General features: G+C 39.0%; 1 protein-coding gene across 1 annotated transcript; it reads left to right on the top strand.

Annotated features, from left to right (window-relative positions):
* Window positions 1-21939: 21939 nt before the first annotated feature.
* On the top strand, window positions 21940-22386 carry HRG_09182 (YCII-related domain-containing protein; the record flags this gene model as incomplete). The annotated part of the gene is made up of 1 exon (XM_044867653.1): window positions 21940-22386. One exon carries the CDS (start codon window positions 21940-21942, stop codon window positions 22384-22386), a length of 447 nt encoding a protein of 148 aa, XP_044716913.1.
* Between the last annotated feature and the right edge of the window lie 2694 nt (window positions 22387-25080).

Consider the following 25080-nt stretch of genomic DNA (forward strand, 5'->3'; position numbering starts at 1 on the left):
ATTATCCCCGCGCTTATTAGCTTAGGTAGCTATAACCTAGCTTTCTACTTATCGGCTAGCTAGCCGTTTAAATAAAGGCGTAACCTATTATATACGCCCTTAGGTAGCTAGCGGCCGGCCTAGACCTACGTAAGCCCTAGGTTACCTAACCCCTCGGCCTTAAGTAACTTCCTTTACTAAGGGGTATATAAAGCTATATCCCCCTTTCCTCCTTCCCTTTTTATTCTTCCTTCTTTAACTATAGTAGTAATAGTAATAAGTAAATTCTACTTTACTTAAAGTATTAGTTTATTCCTAGCTATATAAGCCGCTCTATTAATATATACTTATAGTAATAGCTATAGTAGTAATAATAGCCCTAATAGTAATAATAACTTTAACTAATAAGTTCCCTGCTTTATAGAGTAAGAGGCTATAATCTATAATACTAACTTCCGCGCTAGATATATCTACCTCCTCCTCCTCCGCCTCTTCTTTCTTAGAGTATATAGAGTCGTTCGTTAACGCCGTGCTAAGCACGGCTAATAATAGCTCCGCCGCTACCGCTGCTCCCGCCCGCGCCCCTACTACCGCGCCTACCGCCGCTACTACTACCTCCGCTACGCTAGCTACCCTTACGTCGCCCTTTAGAGTAACGACGCCGTCCCCGCCGCTACTTATAACGCCCGGCCCTTTAGCCCCTACCTCTATCTCCGCTACCCCTATAAGTCCGTAGTCGAGCACGCGTAATAAGCGTTTTCTACTAACCTCCTATAGTATAAGCGCTAAGTATAGGCCGGCGCTGCCCGCTTAGCCCCCTATATACGTTATACGTTATAGGAGCTTAACTACTCCGACTAGGTTAGGCGCCGCCGCGGCGGTAGTTGCTACTAGTACGCGCGCGCCGGCCGCGCTTATAAGGCGGCGCCTCCTATCTTACTCGCTACGGCGTAGGCTTAGAAGGCCGGCTCGTATAAGTAGGCGCGGGGGGCTACTAAAAAGCGCCTTCCCGCCGCCGCTACCGTATACTATAACCTCTACGCCCTCGAGCGATAGGGCCTTATACTTAAGTAAGTCCTTACTCTTTCGCTCCCTCGCTTCCGCCTTTAACGTACCCGGCGCTAGGGATACCGCTTCTATCGCCCTATTAGCGGTCTTTTTAGCCGTGCCTGCCTCCGCTACCGCTACCGCCCCTACTACCGCTATTAACGCTAGCCGCCGCCCTTCCGCCCTTAGAGCCGCCGCCGCCGCTAACTAGCTTATAAGCTTAGAGGGCCGCCTTAGCGCCTTAGAGAGCGCCGCTGCTACTAATAAGAAGGAGGAGGCCGATAAGGATAAAGATAACGATAATAATAATAAGGGTAATAATAATAACGAGGAATAGGCCTAGGTAGTTTAAGGGCTCTACCTTATAATAAACGCTATTTTTATCTCTACTTATATTATTATACTTATTTTACTATAACTACCCTTTTTACTTTACTTACTTTATAGTCTTAGCCTAAGCTACTACTAATAGTTTATTAGTTTATTATTCTTATTTACTAGTCTATATAGGGCCTTAAACTTATTAAGGGCTATAGCTCTTATAAACTTATATATAGGTTCTTATATTAGGTCGAGGTACCTATACTACTTTATAAGAACCTCTTAGCGTTTTCCTTAGCTAACCTTCTTTTAATATATAGCTTATATCTCCTTAACCTTAAATTCGTTATCCCCCTCTACTTTAATAGTAAGCGGTTAAGCGTCCGCTACTTCCTATCTAGGTAGTAGGTTAAAGGAGGCTTAGTAAAGGAGGTTAACGTTAATCTTATTATAGACCTTTATTAAAAGATTATTAAGCTTTATTACTTATAAGCTAATAACCCTCTATACTATAAACTTTATATATAGCTAATCTAGCTTTTTCTTTAGCCGCGCTAACCTATAGTTATAAAGGTTAAGCTATACCTTATCTCCTACTATAAACCTATCTACTAGGGCCCTAGTCTTATTAGCGTGCTACTCTTAATCTTATACTAAGGTAGCTATCGCGAATTAGTAGTATTCTATAGTTTCCTATAGCTTCTATATAAATATAAAGGTATAGCTCTCTATAAACGAACTATTATATTACTCCGCTATTATATCTATAGCGAATAGGATTAGGGAGGGCGGCTTAAAGCTATATATAGTAAAGAAAGGGGCTATTTTAATAGAAGCTTATAGTCTATTATTTAACGCGAGCTAGGCCGCGGGGAGCTAGCGGTCTTAGTTTACTTAGTAATAGGCTACTACTACCTATAAATATACCTACGCTTCCTAGTTAACCCTCTTAGGTCCCCTATTAGTCTATAAGTAATAGGCCGTACTAAGTAGCTATATAATCTAAAGTAGCTAGTATAGGTACTACTAAAAGCAGCTAGTTTAGTTCGATTCTTTATTACTTATAATAAAGGTCGGCTAGCTATATAAGTAAGCCTAATACTATAGAAAGCGCTTTATATAAGCTTTTATATTTATAGATAGTATTAGCTTTAGTACTACTAACTTACTAAGCTAGTCTTTAATTACTTATATATAGTAGTTACTACCTTTTATAAGTAGAAGGTCTATTATAAAGTCTATCTATATATATATATAAAACCGGTCGGGTATTAAAAGCTACTTAAGTAGCCCCTTAAGCTACGCCCTTTAAATCTTAGTATAGCTATAGATATTATAGTTATAGAGGAAGCGGCGAACGTAGTACTATAAAAGGGGCTAGTAAAAATCCCTTACGAGGCCTACTACTATACCCTACCGGCCTAGGTAGCCTATAATACTAGAGTTATAGACGAGCTAAACTAGCTTCCCTTAAAGCTTATTTTATTTATCTAGCTCTAGTAGTCTATCCTTCTCCTTAGCTTCTATAGTATATAGCGAGCCTAGTACCTATAGTCTCCCCTACTAACGTAGATGCCCCTATAGGTCGATATAATAGTCGGCTACTTATACCTTTAACTTTAGCTTTAGATTAAGGTATTAAGCGCTAGACTTAACGGCGCGGCGCACGCTTTTATAGGTATAGTCTAGAGACGATATCCTATCCTATAAGCGTTAAAGGACCTCGTCTTAAAATACCCGCGCTATATATACCCCTAGGCCGGTCTATCCCTCCTTACTAGGCCGAGGTAAAGGTATAAAGGAAAGCTTATCTATTAGTACTACGCCTCCCTTTACTAAGGAAGCTCCTATATAAGTCTATAGCGCCTCTTATAAGATAAGCTATAGATCCTAGGCCTTAATATCTACTCCCGTCGGCCGGTCTTAATCCTTTTAGGAAAGCGCGTTTAAGACTATAGAGTCTTACCTTAGCCGGTACTTAATTAAAAAGTTAAAGTATAAGAGATACTCCGCTTAGCGGGCTTACTACTTTAAGAGGTACTAGTAGGTTATAAAGTACTTAAGGTTCTTATAGTCTATAAGAACTTTAAAGCTCTTATAGCTTTAAAGCTCTACTTACTATTACTTAAGGTAGCTAATAATCGCTAGTATCTCCTTATTATAAATAGTATAATTCCGCTCCGCTAAGGTTAGCTTATAGGAGTAGAACGCTACTAGTTACTTCCGTATATCTACCTCCTAAGAGAGCGTTCCTTTAAGTGCCTAGCCGCTATAGTCTACTTTAACTAATATAGACTAGTCGAGGTCCTACTAAAGTAGTACTAAGGCTTATAAGAATAGGTCTTTAAGCGTATAGAACGCTCCTTCTTATATAGGCCTTTAATAAAAGGCGGTCCGCTTCTTAGTAATCTTATTTAAGGGTATTATAATATAGGAGAAGCCCTTAATAAATATCCTATAGTAGTTTACGAACCTAAGGAAGCTCTATATACTTATTTATATAGTTAGGGCCGCTTAGTCCTAAATCGCTTAGATCTTTATAAGATCCGCCTATATACTTATACTTATATAGATAATAAAGCCTAGGTACTTAACCCTCTTAACCTTTAATTCGTACTTATCTAGGTTAAGGTAGAGCCTATAAAGTTAAAGGCGCTTTAAGACCTTTTATACTTTCTTTATATAATCCTTATAAGAGCTACTTATATAAATAAGGATATTATCTAGATATATAGAGGCGAACTTATCGAGAAAGTCCTAAAGTATATTATTAATATAATACTAGAAGGTAGCGGGCGCTCTTAAGAGGCTAAAGGGTATTATAAGCTACTTAAATAAGCTATAGTATATAAAGAACGCTATATAAGAGCGCTACTAAGAGGTATAAGCTAATAAAGTACTTAGGTATATAGTACTAATATATTAGTAGGGTATTAGTAGGGAATCGTGCTTACCTTACTTATATATTATAGACCTCTCGCTACTTTAATAAAAAAAAATCCCTCTTTTTATAAGCTTTAGTCTTATAACAAGGAGAATATAATATATATAGCGTAGTACCTCTAGCTATCTCTACTACCTAACTAATTATACCGTAATATATATTCCCTTATAATTTCTAAAGCTTAATAATAGTAGGGTAAGAAAGTATAAAGTATAGTTAGTACCGCTCTAAATAATAAATATAAGAGGCACCGAAAAGACAATTACTCGTTTTTATATTAGTACCGATAAGTTAATACTAAACGATTAAGTACTAATCCTTTTATTAGTTACTACCTTAGAGGATAAACGTATCTATATTATCTTATAGAAAAGATAGTAGTAGTTTAAGTATTAACTAAGCAGCGAAGCCCTATAAAACCCCCGTAGATTCCTTTAGGAATATAAGAATAAAGTAAGGGTATATATAATAGCGCTTAACCCTAAGCTAATCCCGCTACTAAATAAGATAAAGATAAAGGGATTCTATAGGAAGAATAGGCTAAAATCCTACCGACTTTCTATTAGTTTAAAGATACTTTCTCGGCTAATAAATCCGACTTATTACTAGCTAGAAAAGGAACGGATTACTTAATTAATTTAATCCTTAATATAGAACCCCCTTATAAACCGATTTACCCTCTATCGTAAAGGGAACTCTAAGTATTACGCGACTAGATCTAAGACCTAATAAGAAGGAAAATAATCTAGGAGTCGAAGAGCCTAGCTAGGGCGCCTATTCTTTTTATTTTAAAGAAAGATAGCACCTTATAGCTATATATAGACTATCGAGGACTTAACTAGGTTATATAAAAGAATCGGTACCCTTTACCTATTATTTTAGAGATTATTAACCGCTATTAAGGAGCTAAGTATTTTTCTAAGATTAATATATAGAATATATATTAACGTATTTAAATTTAGGAAGGAGATAAATAAAAGACCGCTTTCCGAACGCGTTATAGATATTTTAAATACCTAGTAATACCCTTTAGACTTACTAACGTACTAGCTATATTTTAGAGCTATATCTATTAAGCGCTTAAGGGGCTTATAGATATAATCTACGTAGTCTACCTTAATAATATCCTTATATACTCTAAGATAAAAGAAGAATATACTAAATACTTAGGATAAGTAATAGAAAGGCTAAGGGCTATAAAGCTTTATATAAAACTATCGAAGTATACCTTCTATTAATAGTTAGTTAAGTTCCTTAGGTTTATTTTATCTATTAATAAGGTATCGATAGACCCTTAATAAGTAGAGGTAATAGCTTAATAGCCTAAACCTATAACCTACTATAATATTTAGGTTTTCCTTAGGTTCTATAATTTTTACCGACGATTTATATATAGGTACTTAGGAGTTATAGCGCCCCTAACTATACTACTAAAGGGGAGTAAGAATAGGAAGAAGCTAGGGAGAGTAGAGCTAAACCTAACCGAATAGGTAGCGTTTTAAGCTCTTAAGGATACTTTTTAAAGAGCCCTACTCCTCCGATATTATAATCTAGAAAAACGTATTTATATCGAAATAGATATATCGTAATTTATAATAGTAGGGATTATCTCTTAACCTAATAATAAAGGGCGTTACTATCTAATTATATTTTAGTTAAGGAAGTTTACTAGAGCTAAACTTAATTATAGTATTCTAAACTAAGAACTCTTTACTATCGTTAAGTTATTTAAATACTAGTGATATTACGTTAAAGGGGCAGCGTATAAAGTAAAGGTATTATCGGACTACTATAACCTCTAAACGTTTATACGCTAGACCTCCCTAAATAAGAAGTAAGTAAGATAGTATATATATTTAGTACTATTCGACTTTACGATTAAGTATCGTATAAGTAAATCTAACCTAGCGGACGCCCTATTAAGAATGCCTAGATATAAGGGCGAGAAGCCCCTATTTATAGAACTATTACTAGAGCTATAAGCGAAACTAGCTACTATTAATACTATATCTATATAAAGAAATAATAAGGCGTTTTTATAAGTAAGAAGATACTTAACCTTAAGTTAATATAAGCGTAGTAAAGTACCTTTATATAAGGAAAATATATAAGCTTATCTATAGTAAAACTATAATAATTTAGGCGCGAGACTTAAACGATTAGCCGATTAAGCTAAAGAGAGAGCTAGTTATAAATAGTTACTCTTAGGAAGACCGCTAAAGAAGCGGCTTATTATATAAAGGTTTATATAGTAGAAGTTCTAGAACTATTACTAGAGTTACTAAAACGCACTTAGTCGGTTAACGTAGTAATTAGTAGGCTAAAGGAGACTAAAGACTTCTTAAAAGGGAAGGGTTTCTAGTTAGTGCGCCTAGATAGACTACTATTATAAAAGGGTTATATCGTAGTGCCTTTAAAGGCAGCCTTATAATAAGAGCTAATATAGCTCTTCTATAACGATCCGTTAGTAAGATACTTTAGCTCCCGATATACTAGTAAACTACTAGCGAGGAACTTCTACTAGGATAGAATAATAAAAGACGTAAATAAATACGTTTAGTTATACCTAGTATATTAAGGTATAGTATCTAAGAGGCATCGCTCTTATAGTACTATATAATCGTTATTATATCCTATACGACCATAGGAAGAATTATTAATAGACTTTACTATAGGTCTGCCTAAAGTAAAGTATAATAGACGAGACGTTAATACGATCTTAGTAATCGTAGACTAATATACTAAGTATTGCCTCTTCTTTCCTATCTCTAAGATAATAATAGCTCCGGAGCTAGTAGAATTATTCTATTACTAAGTTAAATTAGTATATAGACCTCTAAAAGGCATTATCTTAGATAGAGGGTCCTTATTTATAAGTAAGTTTTAGTTAGATCTCTATTTTATCTTATACGCTATCTTTTACTCGTTACCCTTTAAGATCTATACCTTATAGAACGCTTATTTTATATCTAGCTTTATAAACTACTTTGCCTTTAAGAGGTTATAAAGTATATCTAAGATTAAAGGTAAGGGGTAGCGGTCTAGCTTTATAATTACGTTTAGAGCCCTATAGTTATAATAAAACTATATCCCGCCCCTTAGTTTACGTATAAATAGGACTAGCGCTCTTACCTTAAAGCTACTTACTTAAATAAAACCCTTATCTAGGAGGTCCCTTAGCGTCTTCTTTAGCACTAGTAGCTCCGTATATAATATACTATATAGCGGTTTAAATAGTATAGGTAGTTATTACCCCTTTTTATTAGTGCGAAGTTATAAGAAGGTATAAGTAATAAGCGTAGAATTAGGTAATCGATAATATAAGCGGAAAGATCGGTCGAAGGAGTATAGGGTAGGATTTCGTCTAGAATTTATAACGAGTATATAAGGGGCTAAATAATATATTAAAAGAATAGCGTTATAAAGGATACTTATAAACTTACTTATTCTATCTACTACTCCTAGGGAAATCCTTTGTCTTTTATAGACTATTGCTCGCCTACTAGTAGACTAATTAGTTAGCTTTCTAGTATATTCTATAGTGCTTAAAAAGCTCTATCTATAGTATATCTTCCTAACTTAGTAAGTAGTCTAATTATAGCGTAATAGTTAACGTAAGACTATAGGTTCTAGTATAAGTAGTAGATTTAACTAGAATGTTCTATGCCCTACCTATTCTTATATTATAGATATCTTCGGAACTACTAGGCTAAAATAGGCAATAGGGTATCCTTTCTACTCGTAATTAACTTATATATAAAATATATATTTTTATTTATAAGGATAGGCTTATCCTAACCCGCTTTTCCTAGAGGAAGGTATAGATATCTAGTAGAGGTCTTTATCTTTAAGGGTTATTCCCTTAGACTATATTATAGAACCTCTTTTTACTAGCTTATTCTATAGAGCCTCCCTATACTTATTATTTCTTTATAATAGTAAAATAGGAATATAAAGGTATATTCTTATAGAAGTATAATCCTATAGTTTACCCTTAGCTTATATAGGTTAAGCTTATCTACTTCCTAGGACTTAAATAGTAGTAGGAGGTTATAAAAGCGCTCCGGTATCTACTACTATAGCTTAAAGGGCGACTTTAGCTTCTTTATCTAAAGGGCCTTATCGATATCCGCTAAGCTAACTATATAGACTACTATATTAGCCGCTACCTAGCCTTCCTTCCGCTCTACTTATTATATAGTTCCTATAAAGATAGAGGTAAGGACTTCTTAGGCCGAGTATAAAGCTCGCACGCTTAGTTTAACGCCTATAGAACCGTTATCGTAATAGACCTACTATTATATAGGCCTAAACTATAGCTTCCTTTAATATAGAACTAAGTATAACTCTATATATAATAACTAGGGTTTCCTAAGGATTAAGGGAAACTCTAGTTAAGGGATTATATAGGCTATAATTATCGCGAAGCGTGGCCTGATTTCGTAGTTCTCGGAGATATCCCTTAGCACGAGGGACCTAGGAAGCTAAAAAACAGGTTTTAAGGAAGGAGCTAAAAGGAGGTATAGAAAGGAGGGTAGGGGTAAGAGGGGAAGTAGAAGTAGCGATAGCTTCCTATAAAGGTAGCGAGAGATAAGACGGATATGCCGGCAACGGCTAGAAAGGAGGGGAAAAACCGGTAAAAAGCTCGGTAGTCGAAAGGACATTAGTAGCTTCTTTAAGCAGGATCTTCTTTATTAATTAAGATGCTAGACGGGTATAAAGAGGGGCGTTAGATAGAGGAATGAAGAATAATTAAGGCAATATAATAATTACTCCCTTACCGTAATTACTGCTCCTATAAGAATTAAATCTCTCTGCCCTGCCTATCCGACCCCTTACTTCTAATTTCACCTTTATGCATTTTATATATACTTCTTATATCTCTCTTTGCGAGAGTTATAAGCCCGGGAGGAATAGAATTCCTATACCTTCCGGCTACTATAAAAGGCACCTTTCTTATATCCCTCGTAGCTTCCTTTTACCCCTCTTACTAGAAAAGCCGATTTTTAACCGACTTTTCTACCCTTCCCCGTAATAATATCGAAAAACGACTCTACCGCCCCTACGGTCTATAGGACGATTCTTATAGAGCCCTAAGATTAAGATAAGTAGGTAAAGGAGCTACGGGCTCGTATAGATAGAACTATCTATAATTTAGTCTTCTCTAATAAGTAGGACCCTCTCGAGCCCCCTCTTCGTCCTAGGGCAACGGACTTTATAGAGGGAGCTACCCTCTTCTCCGAGCTAACCTCTATATAATAGAGAGCTTTTTCTGCTACCTTAGGTAACTACGAGAGTCACCGTAAGGAATACCTTTACGAGACGAAGCTGCTAACTGCTATACGCACGGCAATAATAGAATCTATTAGTGCCGTAAAGCTAATCTCTCTTCGAGAGGAAGAGACTCCTAGGTAGTAGCTTTTAAAGCTCGAGACCTTAATAGCTCCCTTAAGAGGTTATATAACTAACCGTATTAAGAAGACCTATACGGCCCACCTAGGAGCTTTTTCTACTAGGAACCTACTAGCTTCTTCGTAGCTAGCTAAGTAGGAAGAAATCCTCGAGGAAGCTAACTAATACTTCCTTATAGAAGCTCTTTCCGGCTAGTAGCTACGGGATATATCTCTACTAATAAAGCCTATTAGTAACGGTTACTCGACTATCTTTCGAGAGGCTAGCAGGGAACTAGATAAAGAGGCTGCTAGAGTATAATAGTAAGTAGTCTTATTCCTTCGTAGCTAGCACCCCCTAATAGACCTTTTAGTCCGTTAGTCGAAAAATCAGGGAACTAGTCGAAATCGAACCTCGTTAATATTAGTAATAAGGGGTAAAAAGGGGGGGTTTTTAAGCAGACCTTCTAGATCGGGACGAGGATTCCTTAAAGAAACGAAAGACTAAGCGAAACAGCTGCCTAGCCTATAAATCCCTAGGCCATCGGTTATTATAATACTAGTAGGTCTTCGAGGAAAACCGACCTAAAGGATTTAACCCTTTAAAGAGGCTATAAGAAACGATATAATAGTCTCTTAAGGAGGATCCCTTATTATAGAAGAAAATATATAAGATTCGGGTTACTAGGAAATAGTAACGAACGCCGCTACCCTTATTCGAGCCGTAAATTCGAGGAAAAATCGTTAGTATAGCAAATCCGGCATTCGTCTTCCCTACGGATTAGTAAGACTAACCGTTAGGACCCTCCGACTATCCCCTACGAAAATTAGCTATCCTCGACTCCGGTGCTTCCCTCGATATATATAATATACTCTTACGATTCCGGTCCTTTAAGAAGGCACGGAGGGAATACCTTATTACCGGGGAATTAACCGTATAGATAGAGGGGTATAGAAGGGTGAATTTTACGATGAAATTACTTAACGGGACTATATAAATTCTTTAACGAAAAAGGGTAGCTTTTTGCCCTCGATTTTTAACGAGCTTAATTTCCTTCCGCTTTCTTCGAGAAGAAGGAATCTTCTAGGATACGACGTCTAAGCCTACGAGGCTAGTCTAGAAGAATTAGACTATTAGGCTTATTAAGGAGAAATTCGGTTAATTTATTCTCGAATTCCGACCTATCCTTAAGAAGGAATCTCTCGAGAAGTTAGCCTTCCCTATAAGGAGGAATAGGTCTACTATAAAGGACCCTCGTCCGGCAGCCTAAGGAGACGGTATTCTTTAGCACGCACGACTTAGTTACCCGGGCCCCCTAGCTTTATATAAGCTAGGCTAATAATAAGGCGTACGAATAAGGGGCCTAAAGACTATCGAATATAAATACTACGGCTAAGGGAAGACTAGGAGACGAATTTCTAGACGAACGCCTTTACGGCCGGACTAGCTATATAAGGAAGTTTAGGTCGACTAGACCAACGTCTCTAAGGATTAGGAAAGCTTCGTTAGGGTAATGTTTTTTATAGACGCTTTTTTAGGGATAGTTTTCCCTTATTTCTTATAGACCTACCTAAGTAAGTATAACTAGTTTGCCTTCCGGGACTTTATTAACTAGATAAAATCCTACTTTAGCTACGAGGTAAAGAAGATTCGGTCTAACGGAGAGCTATTTACGAAGGATATCTTAAATTAGCTTCGAAAAAGGGGCATTTTACCCCTCCTATTAGCACTAAATACCTAGGCCTAGAACGGAGGGGCAGAAAGATTAAGGGGTGCTATAATAGAAAGGGCCTATACGATAAGACTTACTATAAGGCTTCTATACGACCTTTAGAGGGAAGTCGTTAAGACCGCCTATTACCTTTAAAACCGGACCCTAAGGGACCTTAAGGACCCTAGGGGACTAAACTAAGGAATAGACTAGAAATCCCCCCTTAAGCTCTTTACGAAAAAGAGGGCCTCGCTAGCCTACCTTCGTGCCTACGACTATAAGGCATACGTAATAACTACCGATATATAGCTAAAAAGGAAGAAGAAAAGAAAGCTTAATCCTAGAGCCTTTATTAGTTACCTTATTAGGTATAATTCTATAAATATCTTCCGGATCTAGATTCCTCTTCTATAGAAGGTTATTTCGACTAGGGATATAATTTTCGACGAATCTAGCTTTTTCGATAGAAAGAGGGATTAATAGCCCCTCTTACTCTCTTAACGTTAGCTAATTTAGAAGATCTAAATTCCCCCTTCCTAATAGTGTTAAGAAGAGGCCCTAGACGAGGAAATAGAAGAAGAAACCGACGTCGAAGTAGTCGAGGATAACGCTAACTTCGAAGAAGAAGAAGAGGAAGCTGCTAGATTAGATAATCTAAACGAAGAAGTAGACTATAGGAAAGCGGTAGAGCTAGAATACGCCTACCTTCCTACGCCTCCTCTTACGGAATAAGAAGAAGATCTAGAAGTAGCTTTTTTAGTTAGTCTTCCTATCTCGGCCCTTAAAGGGGTAGGAAAGGCACCTCTCTTAAAGGATTACCCGGCTGCCTTTTTATCCCTACTTCGAGAAGCAAAGGAAGGTATAGGGCCCGATACGGATACTAAAGAAGACTAACCTCTCCCTTATTTCGATTGTTTTTCCGACTTCTACTTAACGCTAATAGAAGACGGTTCCTATAGAGCGTTTATAGTAGGCCGGCTCTTTAAGCTATAGTTATTAGCAAGGAAGGTATATAAAAGAGACCTCCCGGACCTACTAGCAAACTAGAAGTAGCTAGAAAAACACCCCTTTAGAGACTAGTTTTTCTAGGCCTAGAAAGACCACCTAGCCTTACACGAAGAGATAGGGTCTTTTAAAGAGGTCCTTAAGGAAAAAGTAAGAGGAAAACAGGTCCTTAGCTATAAGTAGGTCTTTATCTATAAGACTAATAAATATAGCTTCCTTTAAAAGTGCAAAGCCTAGCTAGTTATCTACGGGAACTAGTAGGAAAAAGGGGATCTTCCTACTAGGGCAACTACCTTAGTAGGGATGTCTTTTCGGACCCTTATAGCTATAGTAGCAGAATTCGACCTCGAACTTAATTAGATAGATATAGTTAATGCCTTTATTAACTGCCCTCTCGAAGAAGAAGAAGTTATCTATATACGACTTCCTCCTAGTTTCTAATAGCTAGGAAAGGTTCTATAGCTTAGGAAAGCTCTATACGGACTACGAAGATTACCCCTTCTTTAGCAATAGCATTTAATAGGTTCCCTCGAAGCCCTAGGCTTTAAGAAAGTCCCTTAGGAACCGTGTATAGTATAGAAGGGTAAAATCACGGTCTTCTTTTACGTCGACGATATTATCTAGGCCTACCTAAAAGAGGAAGAAGCAACTACTAGGGAGGCTATAAAAGGCCTATAAGAAAGGTATAAGATAACTAGGCTAAGGGAGCTAAAGTGGTTCCTAGGGATACGAATCCTTTAGAATAGGTCCTAACGGACTATCTAGCTTACCTAGGACGCCTATATCGATAAGGTCGCTTATAAATTCCTCCCTAATTCCCTCGATAAGAAGCTTCCTTCTACGCCTATATTAGATAAAGAGCTTTACCTAATCCGTCCTTTTAAGCTAGGGAGTAAGAGAAACACTAATATTAATAGAAGGTAGGCTCCCTGCTTTTTTTAGCTATTTCTACTAGACCGGATATCTCTTTTACGGTCTCCCGGCTAGCTAGGCATAACTAGAATCCTAGCCCTAGGCATTAAGAAGTAGTAGATAGAGCTATCCTTTATCTCTATTTAACGAGATTATATAGTCTACGCCTAGGAGGGTAGGGAAGGAAATCAGCTACTAAAATCTTCCTTTATTCAAGCGATTCGTCCTTTACGGACAATTCCTTAGATAGAAAGAGCTTATAAGGGTATATTATATCCCTTTTTAGAGGAACTATTGCTTAGAGAGCTTCGAAGTAAGCTACCGTTACGACTTCTAGTATAGAGGCAGAGCTACTAGCTCTTTTAAAAGCGTTAAAAGAAGCGATTTTCATTAGCCGGCTACTAATATCTCTACGACTATAAATTCCGACCTTATTAGCTATAGAATACGATAACACGCAGACTATACGAATTCTTACGGAAAATAGTAAGTTATCGACCTAGCTATAGTATATCGATATTTACTAGTATTAGTTACGCTAAGAGGTCTAAAGGGGACTTATTTCCGTCCGTTAGGTTCTAACGGCATCGATAAAAGCCGATGGTCTTACGAAGCCCTTACTAAAGTAGAAGCTAGCTGTCTTTTTATAGTAAATTAGGCTAGAAGACGTTCGAGAGAAGCTATCCTTAGAAGCCCGCCTTAAGAGTCTACGAGAGGAGCTAATAGCACGTAGGAGGAAGGAGACGTCTATAGCCGGTGAGAGGAATTAGGACTTATCCTAAAGGAGGGCCCCTAGCTTAATTAGGACTTATTCTTCTTAAAGGCCCCTTTAGGGACTTATCCTTAGAAGCCCCCTTTCTTATAGGACTTAATTTCTCCCAAGGCCCCTTTCCGGGGTAAGAGGGGAAGTAGAAGTAGCGATAGCTTCCTATAGAGGTAGCGAGAGATAAGACGGATATGCCGGTAACGGCTAGAAAGGAGGGGAAAAACCGGTAAAAAGCTCGGTAGTCGAAAGGATATTAGTAGCTTCTTTAAGTAGGATCTTCTTTATTAATTAAGATGCTAGACGGGTATAAAGAGGGGCGTTAGATAGAGGAAAGAAGGACAATTAAAGTAATATAATAATTACTCCCCTACCGCAATTGCTGCTCCTATAAGAATTAAATCTCTCTGCCCTACCTATCCGACCCCTTACTTTTAATTTTACCTTCGTGTATTTTATATATACTTCTCGTATCTCTCTTCGCGAGAATAATAAGCTTATAGTAACCGTCGACCTTTATAGCTAGCTATATAATACCCTTAATTACTATACCTTTTATCGCGCCTAAGGCGCCCTTTACTCGCCTTAAGGCGATCTTCTCTACTAGTACCTATATCTCTCGTATAAGCGCCTTATTAACTATAGCGTAGTACTAATAGCCCTCGTCTATAAGGGCGGCGATAGGTAAGGAGTTATTAATTATAACCTATATTAAAGTAGGCTCCTTTTCTATATAGGCGGATAATTCCTCCTTCTCCTTTACTAGTACTAGTAATTAAGGCTCTAGAGCCTATCTTTATTCTAAAGCTACTTTTTTTCCTTTAGGCTTAAGGGCGCGAAGTCCTCTTTATCGTTTAAGGTAAGGAGCGGTTCTATCTTCGCCGCTTAAACTACTATAGGCTATTTAGCTAAAAGAAAGGGGTATTTTAATATAAAGTATATAGACGCGCTATAATATAGGTAGCGGCCGTTAGCTTTCTTTTTCCCGATTTCCTTACTTATTACTTACTTCGCCCGCTACTTAGAGTATAGGGTAGTATAAAGGGTATTCGATAACGACTTCTTACCCTATTTAGCTCGGTCTATATAGGTAGCGATATTAAGGTATCCCTATTAATATTAGTAGTCGGCTATTCCTTTTATATAAGGGCGGTAATCTTATTACCGCTATATAATATATACTTATAAAGCTTTTAAAAACATAGCGTCTACTTATAGCCCTATACTACCTTTATTAACCGGCTTATATACTCGCTATAGGTAGTAAGTATAATTATAGGGATAAGTAGCTCTTATAGAGCTAGCGTAATTAAGTTCTATAGCTATATAAGCGTCGCGCTATCTTCCTATACTATAGTTCCCGCCGCCTATAAGAGCGTCTCTTTAAAGTTAGGGAGGAATTTACTAAAGGTCTACCTATCCTTTTACCTAAGGGTCTATAGCCTATCCTATGCCTTCTCCTACTCCTATACGTTGCTAAACGTATATATAAGGTATTAAAAGAAGTCTTATAGGTCGCGTCTACCTTTAGGGCCGCCCTTATCCTAGAATCTAGAGATCCGCTATATCTAAGGCTTTAGTAATATATAAAGGAGCGAATACTACGCTATATCGCGATAGCCGTTTAAGTATTATTTCTTATCTATTATAAACTTTATCTATAGCCGGCTAAGGAAGAAGTAAAAGGACTTAGGCTTACTATCCTAAGTCGGCTAAGGAAGCGGCTTCTATATTAGTAGTGCCGCCGCTATAACTAATATTACGGAGGTCGTAGGGGTTAACGCTAGTCTTATAGATAGCTCCCTTAATATAGTAAGAACCTTATTTTTCTCGCTAGTTATTGCGCTTTTAATTACTTTTAGGATAGCTATAATACTTCCTATCCGCTTAAAGGGTAGTAGGGTGCTCCTTTAAGGAAGTAGCACCCTTTCTAGGGAGATATCTATTAAATCTATTAGTTAATAGCTTATACTATTATAGAGTAAGTAGAAGCGTATATATAGGTGCCGTCTATAAGATAATATTAATAAGCTATATAGAGCTCTTTTATATATAGCTAGCTTATATATATAAGTATAGGATCCAGCCCTCTATATATAACTTATATAGCTTAGGCTATAGCCTAAGCCTATAACCTATAATAGTTAAAGACTCTTCTACTAAGGGATCGGTAAAGAATAAATATACCTTTAAGGTAATATATAAACTATCCTTAGTAGAGGAATAGGCCTTCTAAGATATTATAAACGCTCTTATAAAACTAACGTAGCTATACTATTTTAACCTATAATAGCTATTATTCCTATAAATCGACGCTAGCCGTAAGCTAGGCTTTATAGTAGTAGCCTTCTACTTAGTACTAAGGGTAAACTAGAACCTAGGAAGAACCTTACCTTAAACGAGTATCTAGCTAATCCTTTACCTTAGTAAACGCTTAACTAGTAAAAAGCCTAGATACTAGCCTACTAAACTTAAAGTTACCTATCTTTCCTAAGCTTATTAAAAGCTTTAGTTATATATTATTTCTACCTTACTACTAAAGGTTATTATACTAACTAACTATACTATTATAAGCGTAATCTTAAAGTAAATATCGCTATTTACTACTAGTATAAAGATAAATAATCGGCTTATACTTACTTTATAGTACCTTAGCTAGTTTCCTTTAAAAGTCTACTATATTCCTAGAACTATAAATATCCTTACCGATATACTATCTCGACTACTATTTATAATACCTAGGAAATATAAACCTAGAGAATTAAACTATATCTAAGAAAATAAAGTACTAGTTAAATATATATATATAGTTATAGAATCCTTTATTTAACCTAACCTATACTAAAAGATCTAAGAAGTATATATAAAAGAACCTAAGTAGGCTAGTATACTAAAGTACCTTAAGAGTAATAAGTCCTAGGTCGGTCTCTTATTTATTTAGCGGAATAGGTTACTTTACTTAGTTAAGTCTAAAGGTCGTTACTAGCTCTATATCCCTACTACCTATACTAAGAAAATTATCGCCGATAACTATATATATAAATTCTACCTTAGATAGTAAAGGATATAAAAGGAATTATCCTTTATATTTACTATTACTAGCCTTAAGAAACTTATTAATAGCTTTATCGATAAGTATAACGCTTACTATAGGAACTAAACTTACTAGTTAAAGGCCCTTAGTAAGTTAGTTTTAATTACTTCCTTAGCCTTACCTTTCTATATAATCGTTATAGATTTTATAATAAAGCTTTTAAACGTCCTTATAGACTAAACTTTGGAGGATACTACTTATTAAGGTCTACTATAATATACTATTAATAGTAACTAATAAGTTCTTAAAAATAAAGCTCCTTATCTTAGGCTATAATTAGTTTACTATAAAGGACTAAGCTAAGGTACTATTTACTAAGTTAATACGCTATAACTAAGAGATTCCCGCTTAGATTATCTTTAACTAAGACCCTAAGTTCCTTTTAGCGTTCTAGAAAGGACTATAGATAGTATATAGGTCTAAGTTATTAGTATCTATAGCTTAGTATCCTTAAACTAATAGCTTATTAAAATAATATAACTAGGTAGTTAAAACTATACTTTAGTTCTTTATAACTAACTTCCTATCCTATTAATAGGTTAACGTATTATTATTACTTTAATTTACTCTTAATAACTCTTACTCCTTAGTAATTAGTACCTTTTTAAGTAAGCTACTAACTAGGATATAGATAGATAATAGTAGGTAATACCTTAAGGAAGGCCCTTTATAGATAGATAAGGAGATACTTTAAGACTAGGCTAGGATCTTAATCGCTCTAGCTTAAGCGGGAATAAAAAAGCAATATAACGTAAAGTACTAAGCGCTAAAGTTTAAGCCTAGGGATTAGGTATAGCTCTAGCTAGGGAAAGGATATAGCGTAGCTAATAAATAGGTAGTAAAGTTAAAAGAACGCTATATAAGACCGTTTAAAGTCCTTAAACGGATCGGCTATTTAGCTTACTATCTTAACCTAGCTAGATCCTTAAATATCTATAACGTCGTTTCTATTATATAGCTATAGCTAGCTAAATAACTAAACGCCCGACCTAGCTTAAAACCTAATACTAACTACTAGGAAGTTAAAAGAATCCTTAACTTTAGAACTTATAAATATAGCTAAGGGACCGCTTATATAGAATACCTTATTAGCTAGAAAGGCTAGCTAAGTAGCTATAATTCCTAGGTAGCTACTAAGAATATCGTCGCTAAAGACCTTATTACGTATAGTAAGGAGTATTATAAGGTTATATTACCTATACCTAGAAGCTCTACGCGCGCGCCGTATAATAGTATAAGCTATTATAGCTAAAAGAAAAATAATAATATATAGTACGCGCTATTACTATTTATTCTCTTAGAAGTCTAAGGATAGGTTAACTAGCTAATAAGTATTAATAGGCCGCCTATAGTAAATAGTAATCTAATTCTATATATTAGTACCTATATTTATTTTTATTTTAAGAACCTAATTTCCCTATCCTTTTACGCTCCCCTTTCTATACTAAACCGCGCCTTTCTTATACCTATATTTAAGGTTCCCGCTATCTAAGGCTATAAGTATTATAGTGAGGACTTAGTATTTTACTAGTATTTCTCCGACTAAATCTACCGCCGACCGCCGCGCCTAAGCCTTAAGGGATTCCGCTAAGTAGTCTAATTATATAAGAATAAAGTAAAGCTCCTTTATAACCTTAAGTCTAATATAGCCGCTTTTATTAGTAGAAATAGGATAATTATAGTATATATACTAACTACCGTAACCTCCTTACTAAAGAAGGATATAATCTTAATATAAGCTTAGTAGAAAACGGTATATACTATACCCCTCTATCTCTTCCCTTATCTAAAACCCGTGACCTACGCGACCGTAACTAGCTATACTTCTTTATACTTTATAGCGCCGCCGCCTATTATAATACTACTATAACTTCTATAACTACTTAAAGTAATAGAAATATAACGTTAACTATCTAACTATAGTAGGTTAGCGCTTCCTATTACTATAATCTTAGTACTCCTTTATACGTTTACTTTAATAACTATACCCTATTACTATTAAGCTTTAGTAATTTATTTATTAACTTACTACTATTAGTTTTAAGTATTATAGGAAAAACCCTTAGTACCCCTTATAACGCTTATAGGTAGTTTACCTTATTATTTAATAAGGACGAGCTTCTCCCTCTATTACTACGCGACTTAAATAGGGCTATCTTTCTTAATAAAACTAAGATAATAACTAGCGCCCTTAGAACCGCGTAGATCGCTATTATCTTAGCTAATATTATTAATAAGCTCTTATTTAAATAGGTCGCCTTTATAGACGCTAAGATACTTAAGATTATCGCTATTATTACTAGTATAAAGTACCTCCTTACTTATTTAAAGATATTTAAGGCCGCTACTATAGAAGAGCGTAAGGCTACTAGTATACCGGGAACCTATAAGTTTAAGGAGAGCCTTAAGCGTACCCTAGCTAGACCTAGAGGATCTAGTATAGTAAACCTTACCTTTAACGAGCTATTAAGGAACTTATTTACTAAACGCTTACTTACCGCCGCCGCGGCCCTGCCCTCTACTCCCTTTAAACGGGCTAACCCGTTTACTAAGGAATAGGCCTTAATACCGGTCTAATAAAAGCTTAACCCCTTTTAGGTTCTAAGCTATAAAAAACCTAGACTATTCCCTATTATACCTTTCGTAGTATACTACGATAACCCGGCCGATATAGATAGCTATATCGGCACTATTTACTTTAGGTTAAAAGCGCTAGTCTATAAAGCCTTAAATATAGCTATAATTTAAGTAAATCTATTCGCCGCTATCTATAAAGAGGCTAACGCTAACCTCTTACTTAGCTAGTACGCCGCCCTTACTAGAGTACCCGCTAGCTTTATCTATTAGTTTACTTTCGCCGCTTACCTCTTAGATAACTCGCTTAAGCTCGCCACGGTATACTAAAGAGCGGCCCGCGTTAGCCCCCTTTATACGCTAGTAGTAGCCCGCCTTTATATAGCTAATATAATAGCCTATTTTAACTTATTAGACTAGAAGTTTATTAATATATACTTAGGTAGGTTCTAGAACCTAGGCCCGACTATATAGGCACTAGTAGTAGTAATCTATAACTAGGTTCTAGCCTCTCGCGATAGACTAGCTATAATACTCTTAGTAGAACTAGCCTTAAATAACGCCTATAGCGTGCCTATCTATAAAGCCTTCGATATATAGGATGCCCTAGACGACGTGCTAGTAGGCCCTAAGAAACTAATAGAGGAGGAAGCTAAAAAGGAGATTCCCCGCCCTACCCCTACCCCCGCGGTATAAGACGGTTAGTTACTAGTTTAGCCTTATTATATCCTTAGTCCTATTTTTTTTTTTACTAGCTTAGCTATACTACGCCCTTAGCCCTACTTATTTATTACCTTAGCTTAGCTACCTAATACCCTTAGTTTTAATAGTATTTTACTCTTAGCTTAGCCGCCTCGCGCCCCTAGTATTAGTTATACTAGGTTACGTTTTAGATAAAATATAAGTTATTCCCTATACTAACCTTAGAAATCTATATAACTTTACTACGATTCTCTATTAGCGCGACTCCCGCTTAAATACTGCGGGAGACCGATAAGGACGTTAGTTAATTCTTTCGCCCTAGGTATTTATTATAGGATACCCTACGGTCGATAATCTAAGTACCTATAACGATATCGGCCTCTCTTAGGGAAGTTACCCCTAACTCCTTAAGGCTCCCCGCGGAAGAAGGAACCTAGAAGCTACCGGGTAAACTCTAGGAAATTACCTAGAAATCCTAGAAACGATAACCGAGCGGATTATATAGATATTTTATAGAGATTTCCCCTAGGGATATATTATATAAATAGCTTTATTTTTTTTTTATATACGTATAAGAATCTTACTAAGAACGATATATAAATAAAGTAGTATAGTAATTTAGTAGGTTTAGGTTTTAGCATACTTTACGGACCTTAGCTAATGTGCCACCGTACCAGACGGTAATTATAGTACATGTGTCTGGCATGTCTAAATCGCCTTCGTCGTCTAGCCCTAAGCTTTTCTTTTTCGGGCCGGCCCGCACGCTTAGAGGCGAATTCTACAACATGGAGTGTTCAACGTCTTGCTTAGCACGGTTTGCTGGCCGCGAGTAGACGAGCCTTGGCCATTGGAACCCTCAATGGAGAAGAAGCGACCAACGAGGGAAAGTGAGGGGGGGAGAGGCTGAGTCCCCGTCTGTGTCTGCTTCAAGGTACCCGCGCGTCCTGCGATCACACACTGCCAACGGAGTCGGGGACTTGCTTGATATGTATTTGTAACTCGAATTCGTACATGCATCAGAAATGCTTGAAGCCTAAAACTAATCATACCAAAGGCTCAAGATACCCGTAGTATCTCAAGAGACAACATATCGGGGGCATACCCCGCTTCCCGGCACCGATTAACCACTATTTCAAGAGTCGGTAGTGCCCATTGAACCGTGATTCAAAATTGACGATCAACCAGCCGCAGTGTGATCGAACGACCCCGCGAGGCCCAGGCCCTGCAGCCGCTTTGATTCTTCCTCCTGTACCATGTTAAGGTCCGACCGATGGAGCCTAGTTTTAGGCGTTGATAGTGGTAGCTTCGGCATCAGTCTCCCGAAGACCCTCCTCTCGACGCCGAAGTCTAGGGCATGGCCTAGGACATAACTGAGGGTACTGGAATAGATATAAGAGGAGCGTCCTTTCTCCCTTTGTGGTTTTCATCGAGCCCGGGGGCACTCCGCTATCTACTACAAAATCGTCAAACATTCTGATTCTATACTTACTCCAGCCATGCCTCGCTATATCCTCTTCATCAAGTCGGATCCGCACCATGCCGAGTCGGATAATCACGAGCCATCCACGGATAATATGCATTCGTTTGTCCGCTTCAACGAGGAAATGGCTCAGGCAGGCGTCCTCCTCGACGCCGAGGGCTTCAAGCCGACCGCCGACAGCTATCGTATCAAGTACGACTCTAGCGCCGGTCACGAGGTGGTGAAAGGCCCATTCGATGTCTCCAAAGAGGACCACGTGGGTGGCTACTGGCTCATTCATACCAAGACGTCCGACGAGGCGTTAAAGTGGGCCAAGAAGGTGCCCTTGCACGACGGTGAAGTTATCATGCGCACAGTTGGATATGGCCATCACGAGCTCAGCACGCACACCAAGGAGCTGAAAGATCGGGAGCATAAGCTGAGGGCTCAGATGGAGATGAATAGGAAGGCGGTGGACGTGTGAATTCTCAAGCCTTCTATGATTTTGACTGGATATTTGCTCCCTTCTTTACCTCAAGCAGTTGCCGCATGGAATCACGCACCGAATTCCAATTCCATTTTATCAATGTCGCATCGTGTAGCTCGAGAGTTTGTGAGAAGAATATTTAGTCGATGAACGCAGTGACACCGGTGCATATGGTCGATTATCGTGCCAGTACTCGACACGCGGCTGGTACGAGGCCGGGATCCCCATTCGCGTAAATGCGTGATAGGCGGCTTAAGCGGTCTTTATTAGATTCGATTGGTGCAAATAAACAGTGTCTAGCAGATATAGAGATAGCCTCGCTTTTAATACGACGTTATGACGTTGTATTGCGCGGGCACGACTTGCGAAAACCCTAGAATATCTGGGCAGAATGCATCCGGCCAATAGTGCAGGAGGGATCCGTCTCTGTAGATACATGCGAAAGACATCTACATCATACCTCAGGAACCGAGGCATGCAGAATACTGTAGAGGCCAGCTCCTCCCGTTGGCGATCCAGCCGTGCGAGCTTTACGCGATGGGCCTTGCCGATTCCCGTCTGTGGGATTTTGTCGACAAAGATTACGCCTCCATCTAGGGCTTTGTAACTGGCCAGCTGGATGGACCAAACAGGCGATTTGTTCCCTAGTTGGTCTGGACCATGTGTGGTCGCTGACGTTGCTGTCGGGGAGCGGCACGCCGATCACGGCCGCGTCCTTAACCCGCGAATCTTCAAAGATAATGCCCTTAATATCTGCGGGAGCGACAGACTATCTATGGCAAGGTTCTGACCGGTTAGTACATATATATCAGTAGGTGCTCTACCGGCAGGGGTGTGTAAGGGAGTTAATTCGTTGCCCTTTAGGCAAGAAGACCCTTACACTGCCTGCCTGCTCCGCCTGTCTCTGCCTACCTTTTTGCCTGCCTCCGCCTACCTCTCGCTGCTTGCAAATGCTAAGTGCACTCACTGTTCAGCCATCTGCCAAAATTGGGTTTTGGCCCTTTTTGCGGACCTCAGCTTATGTGCCACCGTCGAGGTTCGCGACGTGTATTGTCGGGATAAGTCTTATGCTTCTTTTTTTTTGGTGTCGAAGACCTCCATGCAATCGCCGTGATTGCAGGGGTGACGGGGGCCCATCGGCACGTTCCTCGCGCTTATGGTCGCCGAGCACCAGCCGAAGAAAGGCACGTCAGCATCCTTTAATGTTATAGATGTACGGCCGAGCGTCGGGCAAAGATGCGTGACAAGGCATTTCTTCCACAAGAATTACTCTTCGCGGCTGTCGACCGGGCAGAAAGCTCTCGCCACCTTGTCATGCCTTCGTATGTGGATCACGAGGCTCGCCAGAGTCTTGGATGTTTTGTCGCAGCCGTCTGGAGTGCACAAGTGCGGTCTGTCGGTGCAGTGACTCGATTAGTCCAGATGACTCTTGGGATAGCTGAACACTTGTCCCAGTGTGGCGGAATCGCACAGAGCGTTATGTGCCTAGGAAAGCCAGCGTCTGCTAATCGAAAACTCCTCCTCCTTGGCGTTCAGACAAACGGCGACTAGAGGGAGCGTTGTTGGTGTTGGCCTTGGCCCAATTCAACAAGGATATGATGGTCGCAACTTTGGGAGGGGCATGGTCAAACAAGAAACCACCTGAGCAGACGGAGGGGTATACCGCCTCACGACAGATCAAGGCCAGTATAGTTGCATAGCCAGCTGACTCGACCTCGGCTTTTCTGGCAATCAAAGGTCAGCACCAGCTCCTCTACAACAAGCAGCTCCTTTCTTCTCTTCAATTAGGGCGTCGGTGTGACCAAGGGGTTTCTCTTGAGTCATGTACCAGCCTGCTGCACTTTGCTGAGCCCGATGTGCATCAAGACTTCTGGGGCTAAGCGGATTATCTCGGTAAACTCCATAAGCTGACATTCGACGCGAATGAGGCCGCAATATTTTGGGGTAGGTTCAACCAGGAAGACACCGTGCCATCTTTGTTGCCGTCAGTAGGCGCCCGTTCGAACAAGCCGCTCGACGCGGGCCCCCAGAGTTGGGGAAATTCGCGGGGTCGTGTTGCCCAGGGCCAAGGCTGCTGTTGGAACCGGCCACTGCCCGGGGTAATGAGTAATGTGAAGCAAGGCCATCGGGCAGGCGTCTGGTGCCAAGACAGCCGCCACCCCGCCCTTATCGCGACCGTCTCCACAGGTGAACTTCTAGAACATGGTGTCGGAGTCGGGTGTCGCCAGGGTCTGCCTGATCCCTGGCGGCTTGGAATGGGCGGGCTTTGGTCTCGAGCGATGGTAGCGTCGCCTCTCGCCCAACAGCAGCCCACCTTGTTCCGCACTTCTTACTTTGTCCAGTGCTCGTAAGCCAGGCTCCCAGATTCCTCTGCACCACGTGTTTGGTGTGTGACATGCGGGCGTCATGCAAGCTGAGGAAGCTGTGCTGACTGCCCGGATTTTTGTTGGAGCACCCCCAGATTTTCCCAAGGTTCGGCCACAGCTCCACCGGCCCGCATGCGTGCAAGGTAACATCGTCGACGGGGCCAGATTGGACGAAGGATGATGGCGCCGAGTGAGGCGCGGAGGTTCCTCTTGCGACGGGACTCAACCTTTCAAAACTACCCTGCCCTTCACCGAGAGGAGTGGCAGCGAGCAGACTGCTGAACGATGATAAGCGTTGGCCTCGAAGAAAAAAAGATCTCCGGCG

The sequence above is a fragment of the Hirsutella rhossiliensis genome (genome assembly GCF_020360975.1).
Source record: "Hirsutella rhossiliensis strain HR02 chromosome Unknown scaffold00012, whole genome shotgun sequence".
Taxonomy (NCBI): domain Eukaryota; kingdom Fungi; phylum Ascomycota; class Sordariomycetes; order Hypocreales; family Ophiocordycipitaceae; genus Hirsutella; species Hirsutella rhossiliensis.